Raw genomic sequence first — 19724 nt, 5'->3', positions numbered from 1 at the left:
TTGTCTTGTACCTTTCAGTCCTGGACATAGACTTGGCCTTTTCTGCAATCAGCCCTTGTTAGGGACCATAATCTGGGTGCTAAGCTGCACTGTTGGTGTGCAGAATTGTTAAATAAAGTGTAACTTTACAGATAATGAAATGGTAATGTTATCACTTTTATGTTTCCCTTTTTATTCATGAGGGTGACCATTTTTTCAGTATATTTATTGATGATTTGAGTTTCTTATCTCCCAACTACTTCTTCATATACTTGTCTTTTGTGTGCGTGTGTGTGGGGCAGGTGGGGTGGGGTGGAGTGGGAATCTTAGTTCCCTGATCAGGGATTGAACCCCGGGCAGTGAAAGTGCTAAATCCTAACCACTGGACTGCCAGGGAGTTCTCTATTTTCCTCTTACTGAGACTTTAGGTCAAGTCCAATTTTTTTTTTTTTTTTGCCTTTATAAACAGTGCTGTGATGGACATCTTTGTCCGTGCATATTTGCTCATTTTTCTGACTGATTCCTTAAATAAACTTCTAAAAGCATAACTTCTGGAAGAAAGAATATTTTTTAATTAATACTTAAAAAAAAAGTCTTTTAAAAGATCCAAGTCAAAAAGACTGTGCCCACGTACACTCCCCTCCACCCTGGGGCAGCACGTGTGTGCCTGTCTCCCCATGCCCTTCCTAGAACTGGGCATCATTTTAGAGTCCCTCTTTTAGGGTTTTATTTTATTTTATTGGAGTATAGTGGCGTTACAATATTGTGTTACTTTCTGCTGTGTTGCTAAGTGAATCAGCTATATGCATACACATACTGCCTCTTTTTTGGATTTCCTTCCCATTCAGGTCTCCACAGAGCATTAAGTAGAGTTCCCGCCACTATGCAGCAGGTTGTCCTTAGTTATCTATTTTACACATAGCAGTGTATATATGGGGTTTATCCGGTGGTTCTAGTGGTAAAGAACCCTCTGGCCAGTGCAGAAGACCTAACAGACACAGGTGTGATCCCTGGGTTGGGAAGATCCCTGGAGGAGGAAACGGCAACCCACTCCAGTATTCCTGCCTGGAGAATTCCACCGACAGAGGAGCCTGATGGGTTACAGTCCATAGAGTCACAAAGAGTTGGACATGACTGAAGCAACTTAGCACAGTGTGTATATGTCAATCCCAATCTCCCAATTCATCCCACCCAGGTTGGGGATGTTTTCGATTGCTGTGTTAAGATGTGCTGGAATCAATCTGTAAAGCCTCTGTGCTTGGCTGTGTTCTCATAAGTTTCCAGTCCCCCCAGAGAGGAGAGAGTCAGCCCACCACCTTCTCCTAGCCTCCTGGGACCTCAACCACTATACAATTGACTTCTGGAGGCTCCTCTGGGAGGCCCTCCCAGAAGAGTTATTTGTTAAATCTGGCAATCCTATCCCCAGGTTCCTGTTCTATCTAAAAATGTTGATCTCCATTAACCTCTCACTGAGGTTACAGCAATTACCTTCTCATCTCACACCCACAGTTCTTTCTCAACACTGGCTTCTGCTCAGAGCCCTCCTGCCACACTTAGAACTCCATCTAAACTCCTTCAAAAAGATCCAAGCTTGACCCTCCTCTTTGGTCTCATCTCCTACTGCTGTCCTGTGCAGCCTCCGGAGCCTCTTGGTTGCTTCCTTTCAGGATAAGCTGGGCAGCCTCTTGGCACTAATTTACCTCTGCTTAGAATGTTCTTCCCCCAAAGCATCCTCTGTTCAAATGTCTGCGCTGCAGAGAGGCCTTACCAAACTGCCTTATTCAAAAGAGCACCTCCCTGCCCCTCACTCTGTCTATCCAACCCTGCTTAATTTTTTCATCACACATTTTACCCATCTTTACTTTATACTTTTATTTACTTATATATTTGTTCCTTGTCTTTCTCCATCAGGAATATCAGCTCAACAAGAACCTGAATGTTGAGTTTTCCACTGGTTTGTTTTCCCAATACCATCTCCCTGGTGCCTAGAATGATGCCTGCAGCCTCATAGACCTGGTTTCGATAGGCTGAGATGCACAGCAGTTAAGGGCGCACATGTGAATCAGTCTTTCTGGGTTCGAGTGCCTGCTCTGCTGCATTCCAGCTGTGTCATGTGGGACAAGTTATTTAACCATCTTTAAAAAACATTTTTTATTTTATAATGGAGTATAGCTGATTAATGGTGTTCTGATAGTTTCAGGTGGATGGCAACAGGACATATACATATAAACTCCCCTTCCCATCCAACAATGCCCTTAGCACAGAGCAGAGTTTCCTGTGCTCTATCATAGGTCCTTGTTGGTAACCATCTTTTTCTTTCACCATCTGTAAAAGCGGGAATGATGATCTGCTCAATAAGGTTAATGTGAAAAATAGGTGAATTAACGTGTAAAAACAAAGGTTGGTGCTTATAATGTTTGTTACTCTTATACTTTTTAAATTATTTGGCTGCACCAGGTCTTAATTTTGGCACATGGGATCTTCGATCTTTGTTGTGGCATGTGAGATCTAGTTCCCTGACCAGGAACTGAACTCAGGTCCCTGATTTGGGAGCATGGAGTCCTAGCCAATGGATCACCAGGGAAGTGATCACCAGGAAGTGTCCCATCACTGTTACAATTTGAGTGAATTTTACACATATGGGTCATGGCCATCATGTACCCATGTAGACATCAACCAGTCCCTATCTTTTGATATTTAGTATATATCTGTCACTCTCCAGACAATGGGCATAGACACGTGCAGGTAAGTGAACAAGGCAGATGTGGCTCCACTCTCGCCATGAGCCTTCAGGAAATCAAGTAATTGTTTCCAATCTTAAAGTGCCCAGAAAAAAAAAAAAAAAAAAAAAAAAGGCACAGAATGTTCAAGAGGTATAATGTAGTCAGAGAGCCAGGGAAGGATTCCGGAGGCAGTGATGTACTCTGTGGGTTTTGTTTTGTTTGTATCTATTTTGGGAGTTGTACTGGTCCTTGCTGTATAGGCTTTTCTCTAGTTGCAGCGAGCAGGGGCTGCTCTTGTTGTGGAGTACAGACTCTAGAAGAGTGTAGGCTTCAGTAGTTGTGGCAGATGGGCTCAACAGTTGTGGCTCCTGGGCTCTAGAGCACAGGCTCAATAGTTGTGGTACACGGGCTTCGTTGCTCTGCGACATGTGGGATCATTCCGGATCAGGGCTCGAACCTGTGACTTCCGCAATGGCTGGCGGATACTTTACCACTGAGCCACCAGGGAAGCCCCCTACCCTGTGGGTTTTGACTAGGTGGAAAGGAAAGAACCGTATGTGAGAAAGCCCAGAGTGGAGCAAGAGCCTATAAAGGGATATGAGTGGGAAGACCGGTGTGGCTGGAGTGTGGAGGGCTGGGACAGATGAGGCTGGAGAATTTGCCAAAAGCCACCAAGCAGGGCATTGTGGAACTCAGAAAGGGATATCATGGGAACCATGAAAGGACTTGCAATAGTGACTCTGTCAGCTTTGCAGTTAAGAGAAGTTTTCCCTAGTTGCTGTGTTGGGAAGAAACCTCTATAGGTCTCTGTTTCAGTTGCCACCTCACTGGAGACTAAAATGGCACCCCTCCGGGCCCCCATCTCTGACCCCCCCCCACCTGGTACACCACATTAGGAGGCCCTGACATCGTCCTACACTCTCCCATGAATGAGTGAATTCGCTCAGTCGTGTCCGACTCTTTGCGACCCCAGGCTCCTCCATCCATGGGATTGGAACAGAAACCCTGCAGCAGCTGGGACTCCAGCAAGAGGAGAGACCAGCCACGGATAGACAGCTTAGGAGGCTGGTGCACACAGCCCAAGCCCTGGAATGTTTCCTCGCCAGGAGAGTTAGCAGCAGCTGTCTGGCTGGTAGAGGGCAGGAGACCAGGGGACTCATCTCATCTAGAAGCTTCATTTGCATATCACTTTACATGAGACTGAGAAAAGTCAGGTCCGTATCAAAGAATAGGGTGGGGAGGCAGTTAGAGATAGCGGTAGTGGTGGGGAGGACTAAAGCCCCAGTGGTGGGACTTCCTGGAGGTCCAGTGGTTAAGAATCTACCTTCCGGACTTCTCTGGTAGTCCAGTGGTTAAGACTCTGTGCTCCCAGTGCAGGGGACTCAGGTTCGATCCCTGTGAGGGAACTAGATCCCGCATGCTGCAGCTAAGACCCAGCACAGCCAAATGGATATATAAGTAAAGTAAAAAATAAAATTCACCCTCCAATGCAGGGTGTGTGTGTGTTTCATCCCTGGTCCAGGAGTTAAGACCCCACATGCCTCGTGGCCAAAAATCCAAAACATAAAATGGAAACAATATTGTTGTAACAAATTCAATAAAGATTTAAAAAATGGTCCACACCCAAAAAATATCTTAAAAAAAAAAGTCCTAGAGGTCTCAACAAGCCAGTTCTTGGTACCATCACTGATTAGGTCATCAAGGGCTAAGAGTCAGGTGTGGGTCTGGAGGGAAATGGATACAACTATCCATTAGAGAGAAATATCTCAGATGTAACGCAAAAAGAATTGGTGGCTGGATGTGAGGTGTGAGGGAAAGAGAAAGTGATTGCTCTGGTTTGAGCAACTGGGTGGATAATGGTGTACCTCAGAGCAGATTTTGTGGTTCAGATCATGCGTGCAGTCACTGAGTTGTGTCCAACTCTTTGTGACCTCATGGGCTGTAGCCCACCAGGCTCTCTGTCCATGGAATTTCCCCACTGGAGTGGGTTGCCATGCCTTCCTCCTGGGCATCTTCCCAGCCCAGGGGGATCAAATCTGCATCTCATGCATTGGCAGAGGATATTCTTTACCATTGAGCCACCAGGTCTTCCCATCAGATCACAAGTTCAGTTTTAAATGTATGCATCCAAGATGCCTGGGATGCCTGCACAAAGAATCCAGGAGTTCAGACCCAAGGATAATCCTCCCAAGTCCTCGGTGTAAAAAGCGAGGTGGTCATTGGACTGCACAATGAAATCACAACAAATGACGGGAGCCTTAGGGATTACTGTCTTTTTCTTCTGAGCTCTCTCTAGGCAAATTAGCAGGGGTGCTTACATGTCAATGCTTTCTGGTTGCCACCTGGCTTTCCCACCTAGATTGCTCTATATAACCCCTAGTTACTTCGAGCAATGAAGGGTTCCCTATAAGGCAGGAGTCCTGAAGCTTCAAGGGTCATTACCTTTGGGATATCCACTTCTGCCCTTGAGAACGTGTTGGATGAGAGAAGGCTACTGAGGAAAGAATATTGAGGACCCCCTACAGTTGATGGAGGTGTCCAGGAGAAGTGGCCAGTAAGAAAGACTGAGAAGGAGCATCCAGGGAGGTAGGAGGAGACTGGGAAAGGCTAGCTTCACAGAAGGCTAGAGGAACGGCTGTTTAGAGTATCCTTATCACTAGCGATCAACTGTCTTGGCAAGTTCTGCGAATTTTCTCTGCAGTCTCTCCCTCCATCTCTACTGCCACCTGCTGGCTAGTAGCCCCCATTACAACCGGGTCGCTTCCCCTGCCTCTATCTTGGGTCTTACAGCTATTAATATCTTTACAGCCACCCCATTCATTCTGTAGGCTTCTCTGGTGGCTCAGCGGCAAAGAATCCACTTGAAGTGCAGGAGACTCGGGTTCGATCCCTCAGTCAGGAAGATCCCCTGGAGAATGAAATGACAACCCCCTCCACTATTCTTGCCTGGGAAATCCCATGGACAGAGGAGGAAGAAAATTCATTCTGTTAGATTGTCCTTTCAAAAGTGGAGGATGAACCACGTCAATTCCTGCTCAACGACTTTCAGTAGCTCCCTGTAACCTCTGAACGAATCCCCTACTACCTAGCCTGGTATGCTGGGCCTTTGACAGCCTGGCCCCAGTTGACCTATCTATCGCAATCTGCTCTCTCGTAAAGAAGATAAGCTGATCAATTCTCCTGTAACCCTCAACCTCACTGAGGCCATGTCATTTTCCTGAAGTACCTACTCTTCGTGACTAAATTTTTCAATGTCAGACTCAAATGGCAACTTCTCTAGGAAGTTTTCCCCATGGGATCAAGACTCTTGACCACTGTGGCATCAAAACACTTTGCCCTGACTTTAGCAAGCTCACAACTCATTCCCCAATGAGACTAAGTTCTTGAGAGCAAGGACTGTGTCATCTTCATTCCTGTTTCTCCCATTCACGTGTAAGAACAAGCAGTCACAGATTCAGCTGCCTTCAGCACCCAGGCAGATATGACAAATGTGTGAAGTTGCCCAGGAAAAGACAATTAAAAATGGGAGGCAGGGCTTCCCTGGCGGCTCAGTAGTAAAGAATCCACTTGCCGATGTAGGAGACACGGATTCGATCCCTGGTCCAGGAAGATCCCACACGCTGTGGGACAACTAATCCTGTGCGCCACAACTACTGAGCCTGTGCTCTATAGAGCCTGGGAGCTGCAACTACTGAGCCCACGTGCAGCAACTACTGCAGCCCACGTGCCCTGCAGCCTGTCCTCCACAACAAGAGAAGCCACTGCGTTGAGAAGCCCTCGCACCGCAACGAGAGAGTAGTCCGCAGCTGCCACAACTGGAGAAAGCCCACAAAAATCCAAGCCCGTGGCAGTGAACTCACCAAGTTCTAGCCATTGGACAGCCAGGAATTTCCCCCAAACTTTATTTTTTAGAACAATTTTAGGTTCACAGCACAGCCAAAACTAAATAAATAATTATATATAAAAAGAGATGGCGGGGCTTATGGCAAGCAAGAGCCTTCATTCTCCTGCCTAAAGTATTAATGATAATACTCAGAATATTAAAATATTATGTAAGGCACATTTGGAGACTAAACCTGTTTCAGAGACTCTGAAACAGAGGTTTTAAACACACCCTTGCATTTAGCTGGTTCTTTGGAGGTTTCAAACCAGTTTCGCATCAGCAAGTCTATCGCGACTGTATGGATGAAGAGAGTGAGGCTCAGAAAGTTGAGCTGAGTTGAATCATATAGATTCAACCCATTCAGACTCTGGCCTGGCCTGAGAATGATGGGGGAGGGTCTAAAAAGATGGGTATCACTCACCGTTTTTTTTTTTTTAATAACATGAAGAACAATACTTTGACAGCTTTGTGCTTTATGTATTTATATTTCTGGCTGTGCTGGGTCTTCACTGCTGCACAGGCTTTTCTCTAGTTGTGGAGAATGAGGGCTGCTCTTCGGTGCAGTGCACAGGCTTCTCTTGTGGTGATGCGTGGGCTCAGTAGTGTGGCCTCCCGACTTAGTTGCCCCAAGGCATGTGAGATCTTCTCCAACAAAGGACTGAGCCATCAGGGAAGCCCAATCATTCTCCTTTTTAAAAATTAAGATTTTTTTCCCTTCCTTCCCTCCCTCTTCCTTCCTTTCTTGCCACGCTGCTTGTGGGCTCTTAGTTCCCCGACCAGGGATGGAGTCCAAGCCCATGGCTGTGAACTCACCAAGTTCTAACCACTGGACTGCCAGGAAATTCCCCAAGACTTTATTTTTTAGAACAATTTTAAGTTGACAGCATTGAGGGGAAGTTACAGAGATTTCCTATATAGCCCACCCCTCATCTTTAACATCTCTCATGGGAGTGGTACATTTGTTATCATTGATGGACCTACACTGATGCATTACTATCACCCAAAGTCCATAGATTACATTATGGCTCACTCTTGGTGTTGTCCATTTTATAGTTTTGGACTAATGTATAATGACATGTATCCACCATTATGGACTTCCCTTGCGGCTCAGTGGTAAAGAACCCACTTGCTGATGCAGGAGACATGGGCTCAATCCCTGAGTCGGGAAGATCCCTGAAGAAAGAAATGGCAACCCACTCCAGTATTCTTGCCTGGAAAATCTCATGGATAGAGGAGCCTGGTGGGCTATAGTCCATAGGGTGGTGAAAGAGTTGGACATGACTTTGCGAGTTAACAACCGCCACCACCATTACAGTATCATACAAAAATCCTCTGTGCTCCAATTCGTCCCATCTCCTCACCCTCAGTCTCTAACAACCACTGATCTTTTGACTGTCTCCATAGTGTTGCCTTTTCCAGAACGTTATATAGTTGGAACCACACGGCATGTAGTCTTTTCATAGCTTGATAGCTCACTTCCTTTTAGTACCCATTGTCTGAATGTACCACAGCTTATTTATCCACTCATCTATTGAAGGACATTTTGGTTGCTTCCAAGTTCTGGCAATTATAAATAAAACTGCTATAAACATCCATGTGCAGTTTTTGTGTTGACATAGGTTTTCAACTCCTTTGGGTGTTTAAAGTGATCCTTTGGGCGGTTACTGGTTCATATGGTAAGAGTATGTTTACATTTATAGAAAAGAAAGAAAGTGAAGTCGCTCCCATGGACTATAGTCTACCAGGCTTCTCTGTCCATGGGATTTTCCAGGCAAGAGTACTGGAGTGGGTTGCCATTTCCTTCTCCAGGGGATCTTCCTGACCCAGGGATTGAACCCAGGTCTCCTGTATTGCAGGCAGACGCTTTACCCTCTGAGCCCCACCAGGGAAGCCCAAAGAAACCATCAAATTGTCTTCTACAGTGGCTGTACCATTTCACATCCCAGCAATGCATAAGAGTTCCCATTGCTCCATATTCTCATCAGTATTTTGTGTTGTCAATGTTCTAGATCTGGTGCATTCTAATAGATATCTAGTGGAATCTCACTGTTGTTTTAATTTGCATTTCCCTGATGACATATAATGTGGAGCATCACTTCATACACTTATTTGTAATCTGTATATCTTTTTTGGAGAGGTGTTTTTCTTTGACCCAGAAAGATCGTTGACTCATTTTTTTTAATTGAGTTGTTTTCTTATTTTCGAGTTTTAAGAGTTTTTTGTATATTTTGAATAACAGTCCTTTATTAGATGGGTCCTTTGCAAATATCTCCCCTCTCTCTGTGGTTTATGTTCTCATTCGCTTGACATTGTCTTCCCAGAGCAGTTTTTTCATTTCAATGATACCAAGTTTATCATTTATTTCCTTCATGGATCCTACTTTTGCTGTTGCATCTAAAAAGTCAACAGTGCCACATACAAAGTCATCTGGCTTTTCTCCTATGTTATCTTCTAGGAGTTTTATGATTTTGTGCTTTATATTTAAGTGTGTGATCCATTTTGAGTTAATTTTTGTGAACTGCATAGGAACTGTGTCTAAATTCTTTTTTGCATGTGGATGTCCAGTTGTTTCAGCACCATTTGTTGAAAAGACTATCTTTGTTCTATAGAATTGCTTTTGCTCTGTTGTCAAAGATCAGTAGACTGTATTTATGTGGGTCTATTTCTCGGCTCTCTATTCTGTTCCACTGGCCTGTCCATTCTCTTGCCAGTACTACATTGTCTTGATTGCTGTGGCTTTATAATGAGGTTTGAAGTCTGGTAGTGTCAGTCTTCTAACATTGTTCTTAATACTGTTTTGCCTTTTGACTCTCCATACAAACTTTAGATTCAGCTTGCTGATATGCACACAACTTGCTGAGATTTTGATTGGGACTGCATTGAATCTATAGTTCAAGTTGGGCAGAACTGACATCTTGACAATATTAAGTCTTGAAACATTTACTTTTTATTCAACCAAAATCTCATTTGTCTAACAGAACAAAAATCTCTTCATCACAGGGTTGTTTGAAATATTTTTCAGATTAATTATCTAGAGACTATGAACCCTGTGACAACGTCCCTGCTCTCAAGGAGTTCATCTTTAAGTGGGAACAGGGCAGACAATACACAAGCATACAAACACATTAATAATTTCAGGTAAGGCTTGTGAAAAAGGCATGTGATAAAGAGTGACTGGCAGTGAAAAACCTACTTAATTTCAGGGAATTTCTCTAAGGAGGCAACATTTGGACTAAGGCCTTCATGAAAAGGGAGAGCTGGCCATGAGAAAGATGTCTAAATTTTTATTTACCTTTATTATTATTATCATCATTACTTTTTGGTTGAGCCACATGGTTTGTGGGATATTGGTTCCCCGACTAGGGATTGAACTTGCACCCATGGCAGTGAAAGCACTGCGTTTTAACCGGTGGATCGTCACGGAATTCCGAGAAAAGGTTTTAGACAGAGGGAACAACGGAGGTGAAGGCTCTGAAAACAGAAGTGATGGATGTTTTGGAGAAGAGCATGGTGGCTATAGTACAGTGAAGGAGAGGTATATGAGGTTAAAAAAAAATAGAAGGGATCATATCCTGTAGGGTTACTTTATTGAAAAAGAAAGTAAAAAATACATGTTGTGAGATATATACAATGTACAATTTTTAAAATAATTTTATTTTTGGCTGTGCTGGGTCTTCCTTGCTATGCAGGCTTTTCTCTAGTTGTGGTGAGTGGGGGATACTCTGTAGTTGTGGTGTACAGGCTTCTCAGTGCAGTGGCTCTCAGGCATGTGCATTCAGAATTGTGGCGCCCAGGATCTAGAGCACAGGCTCAATACTTGTGGCCCTTGGGCTTTGTTGCTCCACGGTATGTGGGATCTTCCTGGATCAGCGATTTAACCCATGTCTCCTGCGCTGGCAGGTGGATTCTTTACCACTGAACCACCAGGGAAGTCCTACAATTTTTTTTTTTTTTTTAGATATATCTTTTAAGATTTATTTATTTTTGGCTGTGCTGGGTCGTCGCTGCTGCGTGAGAGCTCTCTCCAGGAAGGGGGCTACTCTCTAGCGGTGGTGCTCAGGCTTCTCATTGTGTGGTTTCTCTTGTTACTTTGGGTTTCAGTAGCTGTGGTTCATGGGCTCTAGAGAACTGTCTCAGTAGCTGTGGTTCATGGGGTCTAGAGCACTGGCTCAATAGTTGTGGTGCACGGGTTTAGTTGCAAGTATACAATTTTTACATGGACATTTCAGTGAAGGTTTACATCTGTATTCACTCACGGATGTGAACTTATCTAGATCGAGATATAAAACAGGAGTCAGCAAACATTTTTGGTAAGGTGCCAGACAGAAAATAGTTTAGGCTTTGGAGGCCTATGGTCTCTGGTGCAACTGCTTAGCTCCACTATTACAGGAAGGCAGCCCTAGTTGTTATGTAATGAACAGGCATGGTCTGATTCCCACAAATCTTAGTTACAGACACTGAAATTTGAATTACATGTAATTTTAACATATCACAAAATATTTTCCTTCTTTTTTCTTCAACCATTTGAAAATATAAAAGCCTTTCCTAGGACTTCCCTCGTGGTCTGGTAGTTAAAAATCCATCTGCCAATGCAGGGAACATGGGTTCAATCCCTGGTCCAGAGAGATCCCATACGCTGTGGAGCAACTAAGCCTATGCACCACAACTACCGGGCCTGTGCTCTAGGGCCTGGGAGCCACAACTACTGAGCAACTACTGAAGCCCAAGAACCTAGAGCCCGTGCTCTGCAACCAGAGAAGCCTCCACAATAAGAAGCCCACAAAGTGCAATGAAAAGTAGCCCCTGCTTGCCACAACTAGAGAAAGCCTTCACAGCAATGGAGACCCAGTGCAGACAAAAATAAAAATATTTAAGAAAACACTTAGCTTGTCAGCTGTACAAAAAACAGGTGGTGTGCAGGACCTGTTCTTTGGGCCATAGTTTACCAAACTCTGACACATTTCTAATGTCCCCTTTGTGCATCTTTCCAGTTAAAACCCTTCTCCCCCACTGGTTATTGTTCTGATTTTTGTTAATTTTTGCTGCTCTTAAACTTTATATAATCTGAATCACATGTATTTATTCTTCAACTCCACATAATGTCTGTCCTATGGGAATGTTAAGCCATGATACATAATTTTCATGTAAGAGGATTAAGATGCCGTTTGGGGATTTTAAGTGTGAGAGCATCATGATCTGATACATATGAAAAGGTCACTCTGGTTGCTGTGCGGAGAACAGAGTAAAGGAAAACAGGAGTGGAACTGGGAGGCCCAGTCAGGAATAATCCAAGCCAAGAGATGATGGTGGCTGGACCACAGTTACAGTCATGGAAATGGAAGACAAATTTTAGACTAGAGCTCACATAACCACTATTAGGTTTTTTTAATTTTAAAATAAGGTGTGATTACTAACACATTTCCTGAATGATCTTTCTGAGACGGGCATTGAGAATTGTCATGTATACACTGGGGCCCTACCTTCAAGGGGTTAACAACAGTTTTGGGGGTGGGGAGCACAGACTGTGAATCCAGATACAATTTAATCAGTGTTTTAAGAAGCCCAGGAGGCTGTGGGAACCAGGAGGGGTATAAAACCAGCCTGAGGGTGGTCAAGAGAGATCACCTGGGGGTTGTGGCCTTTGAGCTAAATTCTGAAGGAAAAGTCTTGAAAACGGATTAAAAAAATTATATGGCAAGGGTAAGAAATCTGAGACTCTTGGAAGCTCAGTGCAGTTCTATGATGGTGTCTCAGAGAATATGTAATCTTGGCTGAGAAAAAAACACTTTGAACTGGGTCTAAATAGATGGGCATTTATCTACATTTTCAATCGATCCATCCTGTACGCAGAAGCCCTAAGGCTCCAGCAAAGAACAGAGGTAGCACACTGACAGCCTGAATCTGATGTATTTTGGCCTACATTCCTGTAGGGCGACCACAGCAACAGTGGTTTGAACAGTGGTTATTACTTTTGGACAGAGCATATGGTCTCCTGTTCCTGGCATTCCTCATTTGCTCTTTGCTTTTACATTACCTTCTTGGCCCTTCTAGGTTTTTGTTTTCAACTCATGGTCTTTACTGTAAGAAAAACAGTACTTTAAATCATTTACACAGAGAGAATCATCAACTCTTCGAGTAGAATGGGGAAGAGCTAAACTGAGTGAATGAAGAGAAGTTGAATGAGAGCTTTACCCTGGATTTCTAACCTGGCTCCTAGGGTAGGCTTTAGGTGGTAAATTTTGTGAGTGTATCCTTGTGACTTAGGCTGGTTGGCTATGAATCTGGTGAGGATATCAGATTCTCAAAGAGGGTATTTAACCTAGAAAGTTGGCAAACAGTATAAATGCTTAGGAGTTATTGGGAATACTGTCATAAAGAAGGCTGAGCGCCGAAGAATTGATACTTTTGAATTGTGGTGCCGGAGAAGACTCTTGAGAGTCCCTAGGACTGCAAGGATATAAAACCAGTCAATTCTAAAGGAAATCAATACTGAATGTTCATTAGAAGGACTGATGCTGAAGCTCCAATACTTTGGCCACCTGATGCCAAGAGCCAACTCATTAGAAAAGACCCTGATGCTGGGAAAGATTGAGGGAAGGGGGATAAGGGGGAAGACAGAGGATGAGATGGCTGAATAACATCACTGACTCAATGAACATGAGTCTGAGCAAACTCTGGGAAATAGCGAAGGGCGAGGAAACTGGGCGACCTGCAGTCCATGGGGTGGTACTGAGTCGGTCACAACTTAAGAGACTAAACAACAACCCTTGTGTAAGATGAAGCAGGTCTACATAAGTGGACTGCCATATGAATCCAGAGACCCATGCTCCACGGCTAACTAGCTAAAAGTACCTGAGAAATTGCTTTAGCACTCTGGGTGATCTATTAAAGTGGGGCGGACTCAACCGAGTTGGCAGCCGCAATGCAGCTCCAGCGGCAGGTTCCGTAGTGGATAAAAACGCTTCGTAGCGGGCAAGCGCTGTCTCTGCGCGGACTACATCTCCCAGCCGGCCTTGCGCTTCGGGCAGCGCCCTACGCTAGCACGCGAGCTTCCTCGCTCCCCCAACCTCCAGTTACTGTTTCTCGCGAGAAGACGGGCCGCGCCGGCGGTAGCGATAGTGAGCTGTGGTGGTGGCGGTGGTGTTGGTGGTGGCGGCCGAGACGGCGGCGGCCATTTTGGTGAGGCCTCGGAAGCGGCGGCGGCGGTTCGCTGCGAGTAGCGTCTTCCACTTTTCCCACCGCCCGCCTGCATCACTGTGCCGCGAGAGGAAGCAGTGGAAGCAAGGCGGTGGTAGTAGCCGCGGGCCCCAGGGGAATTTAAAGGCCGCGAAGGCGGCGGCCAAGAGGGGGCCCTCCCCCCTCCTCGGCGGGAGGGGGGGTGGTGCGCACGCCCCCGAGGACGCAGGTAAGGAGAGGGAGACAAGATGGCGGACGCCTCACAGTTTCCCCCCTCCCCTGACGGGTGATTGCGCGCGCATCTTTCCGCCACCGCCTCCCCTCCCACCTTCCCGGGATGCTGCGCGCGCACCTTCGGCCGGGGCCCCGGGGCCGGTGCGCGAGGCTGTCGGCGCGCGCCCATAGAGACAGGCTCAGGGGGGCCAGGCTGGCCGGCGCTGGGCCCGGGCGCGTCTCCTCTCCCCTCCCGCCGGTCTGCGCACGCGTACCTGAGCGAGCGAGCGAGCCCTGAGAGGACGGACCCAGGTGCGCTCCTGCCCGCCCACCAACCCCAGCCCCCTCTCAGGGGCGCGCGGGAAGAGGAAGGGGGGCGTGGGGCGAGTAGTCGGGGCGCGCGCCCACCATATCCAGTCAGGAGCTAGGACCTGGCGGCACTAGCTCTCCCTTATCTTAGCCTTTCGCGGTCTGGTGGTGGTGGGGGGGTGCTCCCTGACCGGCAGGGATGAAAGACTGCCTAGCCTTGCGACCCTTGTGTGCGTGGGTTTGGGTTCTGGCGGGAGCCCCCAGGCGGTGCGCGCAGCCGGCTCTCTCCGCCTCCAGGCGCGCACGCGCGGGCCCCTCCCCCAGTCGCTCACGTTGGGTGGGGTGGGAGTCTAGGAGGGGGCGGGGCCATCTTAGGGCTAGTGGCAAGTTGGGGCAGAGGTCAGGGGTCACGCTGGGTCAGGCTGTTGGGACGCTTTGGGAGACGGTAATGAAGCCGGGGGTCGAGAGTTCACACTTCTTGATTCTGGTTGTTAGCGCGATTCCAGTGACTTGTGGAACAGGGAGTGAATCAAAGGCTGCGCCGTGGTTAAGGAATTTCCTTAAACACTGGGGAAACACTTCCGGGCCTTTTGTGGGTTTACCCTACCTATTTCCGGAGTATGGTTCTTTGCTTTTAGGCCTTCCTCACCTCTGAGTGCTACTCTAAGGTAGCTCTAGTTCTGGTGTTTGAGGAAGTGTCTTATGGGGCAGGTGTAGGAGTCGAAGTGCTCCCCTGAGGAAGGGTGGATTCTCCTGTGTTCAGCCCTCACTGGAAAGGAGAGCAGGCTGCCAGGCAGCCAGCACCTTTTGAGCTTCTGGATGTGACAGCTTTTTTGGCTTTGTTAATTTCAGCGGTTGGAGCCTTTTACCCTTCAGCTTTTTAAACTTGTTGTCGAGGCTTCACTTGCCAGCTTCTCCTCCCCAGCCAGAATCTCATATCCCTAGGAAATTCTGTTTTCACAGCACATGGTTTGTTTTTAATTTTTGGAAATGTGATCTTTTTCTATTGTAATTCTCTTCAGCCTTTGAACTGACTTGGGTTTATTAAAAAAAAACTTCAAAAGTTGGTGTAAAGAAGGCTTTGATGGGTGTTGGTAGATGTGAATTAGTTCCTCACTGCTGTTTTCCTCCCTGTTTCAGGCGTGATTCCCCTCAGTACGGCGGCACCGTGGAAGTGCAGACTTTCACAGGGGGTGTGGTCTCAGCTCACACAGGTGAGGACTCAAATACTGCTTCATATACTGATGCTAATGGAGAGATGTTTAAGATAGTGATTGTGGTGCAACACAGTACTGGGTCTATGGATAGAGATCTGAATCACAGCCTGCCTCCACCAGGGAGAGTAGCACATTCTTTGGTTTTGACATCAGACTGTCTTAGTCTGTTCTCCTTCTCCTACTTCTTTACTGTGTCACCTTGTGCAAGTTATTTGGTCTGTTTGCCTTCTGATTTCCTAACTTATAAAAGAAATACTAGAATGTAAGCTCCATGTAGGTCAGCCATCTTTTCTGCATAGTTCTTTTTTTCAGCATGTAGAAGGAACTAAATAAACATTTATCATGGCTTGAAAAGTATCTGGTTTATAAGGAAGATGTGAGAATTATAGAACACATCAAGTAAGTACTAAGAATTTGACACATAATAGGTGCTCAAGAAACTTAAGCTGTAATCACTGTTCAGTTATCTTTATTTGTTAGTGTTATTCTTGGGTTTTAAAAAGGTTCTTTAATTTTTCTAAATCACTTTCTACTGTTTTTACCCTACTTTAGGTGCTGCAGAGGCCGGTGGACCTGAGCGGAGGCTGGGACGCCCTAGTGGGCCCCGGGCCCTGGAAGGCGGGTCCCGGTGGCCGGTGGCCCAGAATGAGGCCAGTTCCCAGCATGCCCTGCAGCCGGACGCCAGCCCCTCGGCCAGCAGCAGTGGTGACAACGACCCAGTCGTTCTTCAGGCATCCAAAGAGGAGCCTGGGAGTGGGACCATGCAGAGCTGCCCCTCCCCTGCTCACCCTCAGCTCCCAATCTTGCAAACACAGGTTCGAAAGTGGGGTAGATTCCTTCTCTGCTGCTGCTTTGGGCTGCTGGCTTTGAGGCAGAAGGAATGTGGCAGGTTTTAGCCATGTTTCCGTGATCCTAGCTAGCTAGGTAGCTGAGTTTGGAGAGTTTTTGATACTCAGGTGGGCTGTCAAGCCTGTTGGATACACATATTCTACTTTACATTAGTGTTACGTTGATCTCTAAGAGCATGGAAACTCCTTATTATCTTCAAAAGTTTGAATTAGGCCAGGTTGGAAATGAGTTTTGTGACAAAATGCTTTCAAGACTGTGTGCTTTGAGAATAGCTCAATTTCTTTTGGAACTGAAAGGAGGTAAGCTTTATAGATGGGGTATATTGATTTTCTTCTTATATTGAGGGAATGTTGGAGATTGGGGAAAAAATCATGACTTTTAAAACTGGACAGACCTAGATTTCTATACAGTAGACTTTTGATGGTTATGGGTTTGATATTTGTAATTTGCCTGGGAAATTCTGTGACATAATGTCTTTCATAATTCAGTCGAGGTAGGAATTTGAATGGCATACTGTGAAGCTTGTGTGCTAGAATTTCATGAGTTCCCTCACTATCCGCAATTAAGTCGGACTTTGTTCTCTACTTACTATAGTTTGTGCAGTACCTTGTAATAGGTAGATGTTTGAGAACAGTGACCAACCCTCCTTTTCCTCTCCCACCTCTCCAGTAAAGGAAACCTTAACAAGACTAGTGATGAACATACAGAGGTTTGGGTGATTTGGGGCTTTGTTGTCGCCTTTTAAATTTGGTGGTAGCTCAGATTTATTTGCATTGATGAATCTGCCATACTTGCTGTGAAATGGAGGGAAAAATAGGGAGTTGTTTGAGCGGCAACCCACTCCAGTGTTCTTGCCTGGAGAATCCCAGGGATGGGGGAGCCTGGTGGGCTGCCGTCTATGGGGTCGCACAGAGTTGGACACGACTGAAGCGACGTAGCAGCAGCAGTAGCATGGAGGTTCTGAAAAAATCATTAAGATTTGAAGTCATGTGCTATCTTAGTATTTTTGAATTGGGGAATTATGTAAATGTCAGGCTATAATTCCTCTTGCATGATAAGTGTTTACTGGAAACTTGGCCTTACCATCTTGAATACCTTATTAAAACTATCCCAAATGCTGTGTTTATAAAAATGAGGTTGATACCCTACTCCAGAGTTTTTTCATGGGAAGATAGAATGAAGTAATGTACTAAAAACCCCTTAGGGCATTCATTTTATCTCTCACTTCTGTCTTTTCTAGATGGTGTCGGACGGCATGACAGGCAGCAATCCTGTGTCCCCTGCCTCATCCAGTTCCCCAGCCTCTAGTGGGGCAGGCGGCATCTCCCCCCAGCATATAGCTCAAGATTCCTCTTTGGATGGACCTCCAGGGCCCCCAGATGGTGCCACAGTGCCCTTGGAGGGGCTTAGCTTACCCCAGCCTACTGACCTGGCTAACAGGGGCCCAAAGTGGGAGAAGAGCCATGCTGAAATTGCAGAGCAGGCCAAGCATGTACGTATTGGAAAGGCCCGTGAAGCTTCTTGGGCGTCTTCTTCCCGGAATTCCTGTGTCCCATGAGTACCTAACACTTCTTTCCTTGTCTTTGATTTAGAATATATGCTCTGCTTTGACTTACATGATTTTGAGCAAGTTGCTTGAACTGAGCCTCTTTTTCTTTTCTGTAAAATAAGGATGGTGTAGTAGTTAATGGGCTACTTAAAAGTTTAAGTTGGCACTTCCCTGGTGGTCCAGTGGTTAAGACTCCAAGCTTCCAGTGCAGGGGGTGATCCTTGGTCAGGGAACTTAGTTCCCATATGCTGCATAGCCAAATGAAAAAAAAAAAAAAAGACTCCACACTCCCAGTGTGGGGGGCCAAGTTTGATCCCTGCTCAGGGAACTAGGTCTCACATACCATAACTAAAGATCCTGCATGTGTTAACTGAGACCCAGTACAGCCAAGTAAATAAAAGTAATAAAATTTTTTTTTTTTAATTTTAAAAAAGGAGTTAAGTTAAAGGAAAAAATAGACATGAAAGTGCTTTGTAAGCTAAAAAAAAATTCAGCTGGTTTCTAAAATTTACTAGTTTCCACTTTATGTTTGTCTCCTGTAGTCTCTGTTATACTTAGCAGAGGTAAATGTGATCTCTGGGCCAGCAATATCAGCCTTATTACCTGGGAACTTACTAGAAATGCAAATTCTTCACACCTCTTTTCTTCCTACCCATTTAAAACTCTAGGCATGGGGTCCAGTACTCTTAAAAGCAGTACAGATGATTCTGATGCATGCTCAGCTTTGAGAGCTGTTAGTCTAATATCCACGTCTTTCTTGGTATTTCCTTGGTGACCATCAGGCCATTTAATTCCCTGTTTCATCAATGGCTGTTAGTCCCTTTGCTTTAACTTTTGTCAGGAGAGGACAAAAATAATGAGGGCAGTTGTCCTAAGTTGTCCTAACTCACTTCTATTAAATAAAAATTTCAAGTGCTTTCATTTTTCTTAGGAGATATAATCAGTGTGGAAAGTATCATAATTTTGTTACACTAATCACTGTTAATCTTTTTTGTGTATAATTTTGCAGTAATCTCTACAAAATAAAATGTTTTAAAAAAACAATTACATCAATTGGACTTTTAGTATCTATTTATAAGTATGGTTACTCTTGTGTAAGAATTTGCCAGCCATGGAAATCCCTTGTAGCTAGAGTTTGCTGTCCCCAGTTCTCTGTGAAGCTCCCCTTGGGTTTTGTTTTCTCAAGTCTTGCCTATATTCATAAAGTGTGAATTAACGGAAAGAGCATGAAATCTGGTGTTTGGAGTCGTTGGACCTATTTTTAATTCTTAGTCCTTATCACTTCCTGTGTAGTCTCAAGTAAATCACTTCATCTTTCTGAAAGTTTTTTTAGTTACCTGAAGAGCATATAACATCAACTCTTGGAGCTGGTATTGATAATGTTGACTTAAGGCAAGCATATAATACTCAGTCCAGTCAGTGCCTATATGTAGTCATAGCCCAAGGATTCAGCCACGGTCATGAGATGAAGTATATGTCCAGTAACTTAATTGATCTAACTCTCCCTTGTTAGGAGGCTGAGATTGAGACTCGAATTGCTGAGCTGCGGAAGGAGGGTTTCTGGTCACTGAAGAGGCTCCCTAAAGTGCCTGAACCTCCCCGCCCCAAGGGCCACTGGGACTATTTGTGTGAGGAGATGCAGTGGCTCTCTGCTGACTTTGCTCAGGAGCGCCGTTGGAAACGGGGTGTTGCCCGTAAGGTATGTCTTCAACTGGGCCTACTCCCTTCCATTTTTGTTTCAGGGTTGCTTTTCCTTGATGGTTGGAAGGGAACCAAACATAATAGTGTAGGGTGCTTACAAATGCCTCTAGTCTCAAGAGGCAAGC

The 19724-nt window shown here is 45.4% G+C and overlaps 1 protein-coding gene across 3 annotated transcripts in view; it reads left to right on the top strand.

Moving 5' to 3' along the window:
* The first annotated feature begins 13850 nt into the window (after positions 1–13850).
* Positions 13851–19724, top strand: part of SRCAP (Snf2 related CREBBP activator protein) — a 30461-nt gene continuing 24587 nt past the window's right edge. For 2 of the 3 annotated variants that reach the window (XM_070362653.1, XM_070362651.1), the window contains exons 1-5: positions 13851–13990; positions 15424–15497; positions 16053–16315; positions 17590–17841; positions 19412–19597. In XM_070362653.1, coding sequence (XP_070218754.1) covers positions 16262–16315; positions 17590–17841; positions 19412–19597 — 492 coding nt within the window. In that variant the 5' untranslated portion in view covers positions 13851–13990; positions 15424–15497; positions 16053–16261. Of the gene's footprint in view, positions 13991–14143; positions 14287–15423; positions 15498–16052; positions 16316–17589; positions 17842–19411; positions 19598–19724 lie in introns of those variants that run through there. The other variant, XM_070362652.1, reaches the window with a different exon arrangement.

This window comes from Bos mutus, chromosome 25 (assembly GCF_027580195.1).
Source record: "Bos mutus isolate GX-2022 chromosome 25, NWIPB_WYAK_1.1, whole genome shotgun sequence".
In the NCBI taxonomy this organism is placed as follows: Eukaryota; Metazoa; Chordata; class Mammalia; order Artiodactyla; family Bovidae; genus Bos; species Bos mutus.
The sequence above is the reverse complement of the archived record's forward strand: the minus strand, read 5'-3'. Positions and strand labels throughout refer to the sequence as shown.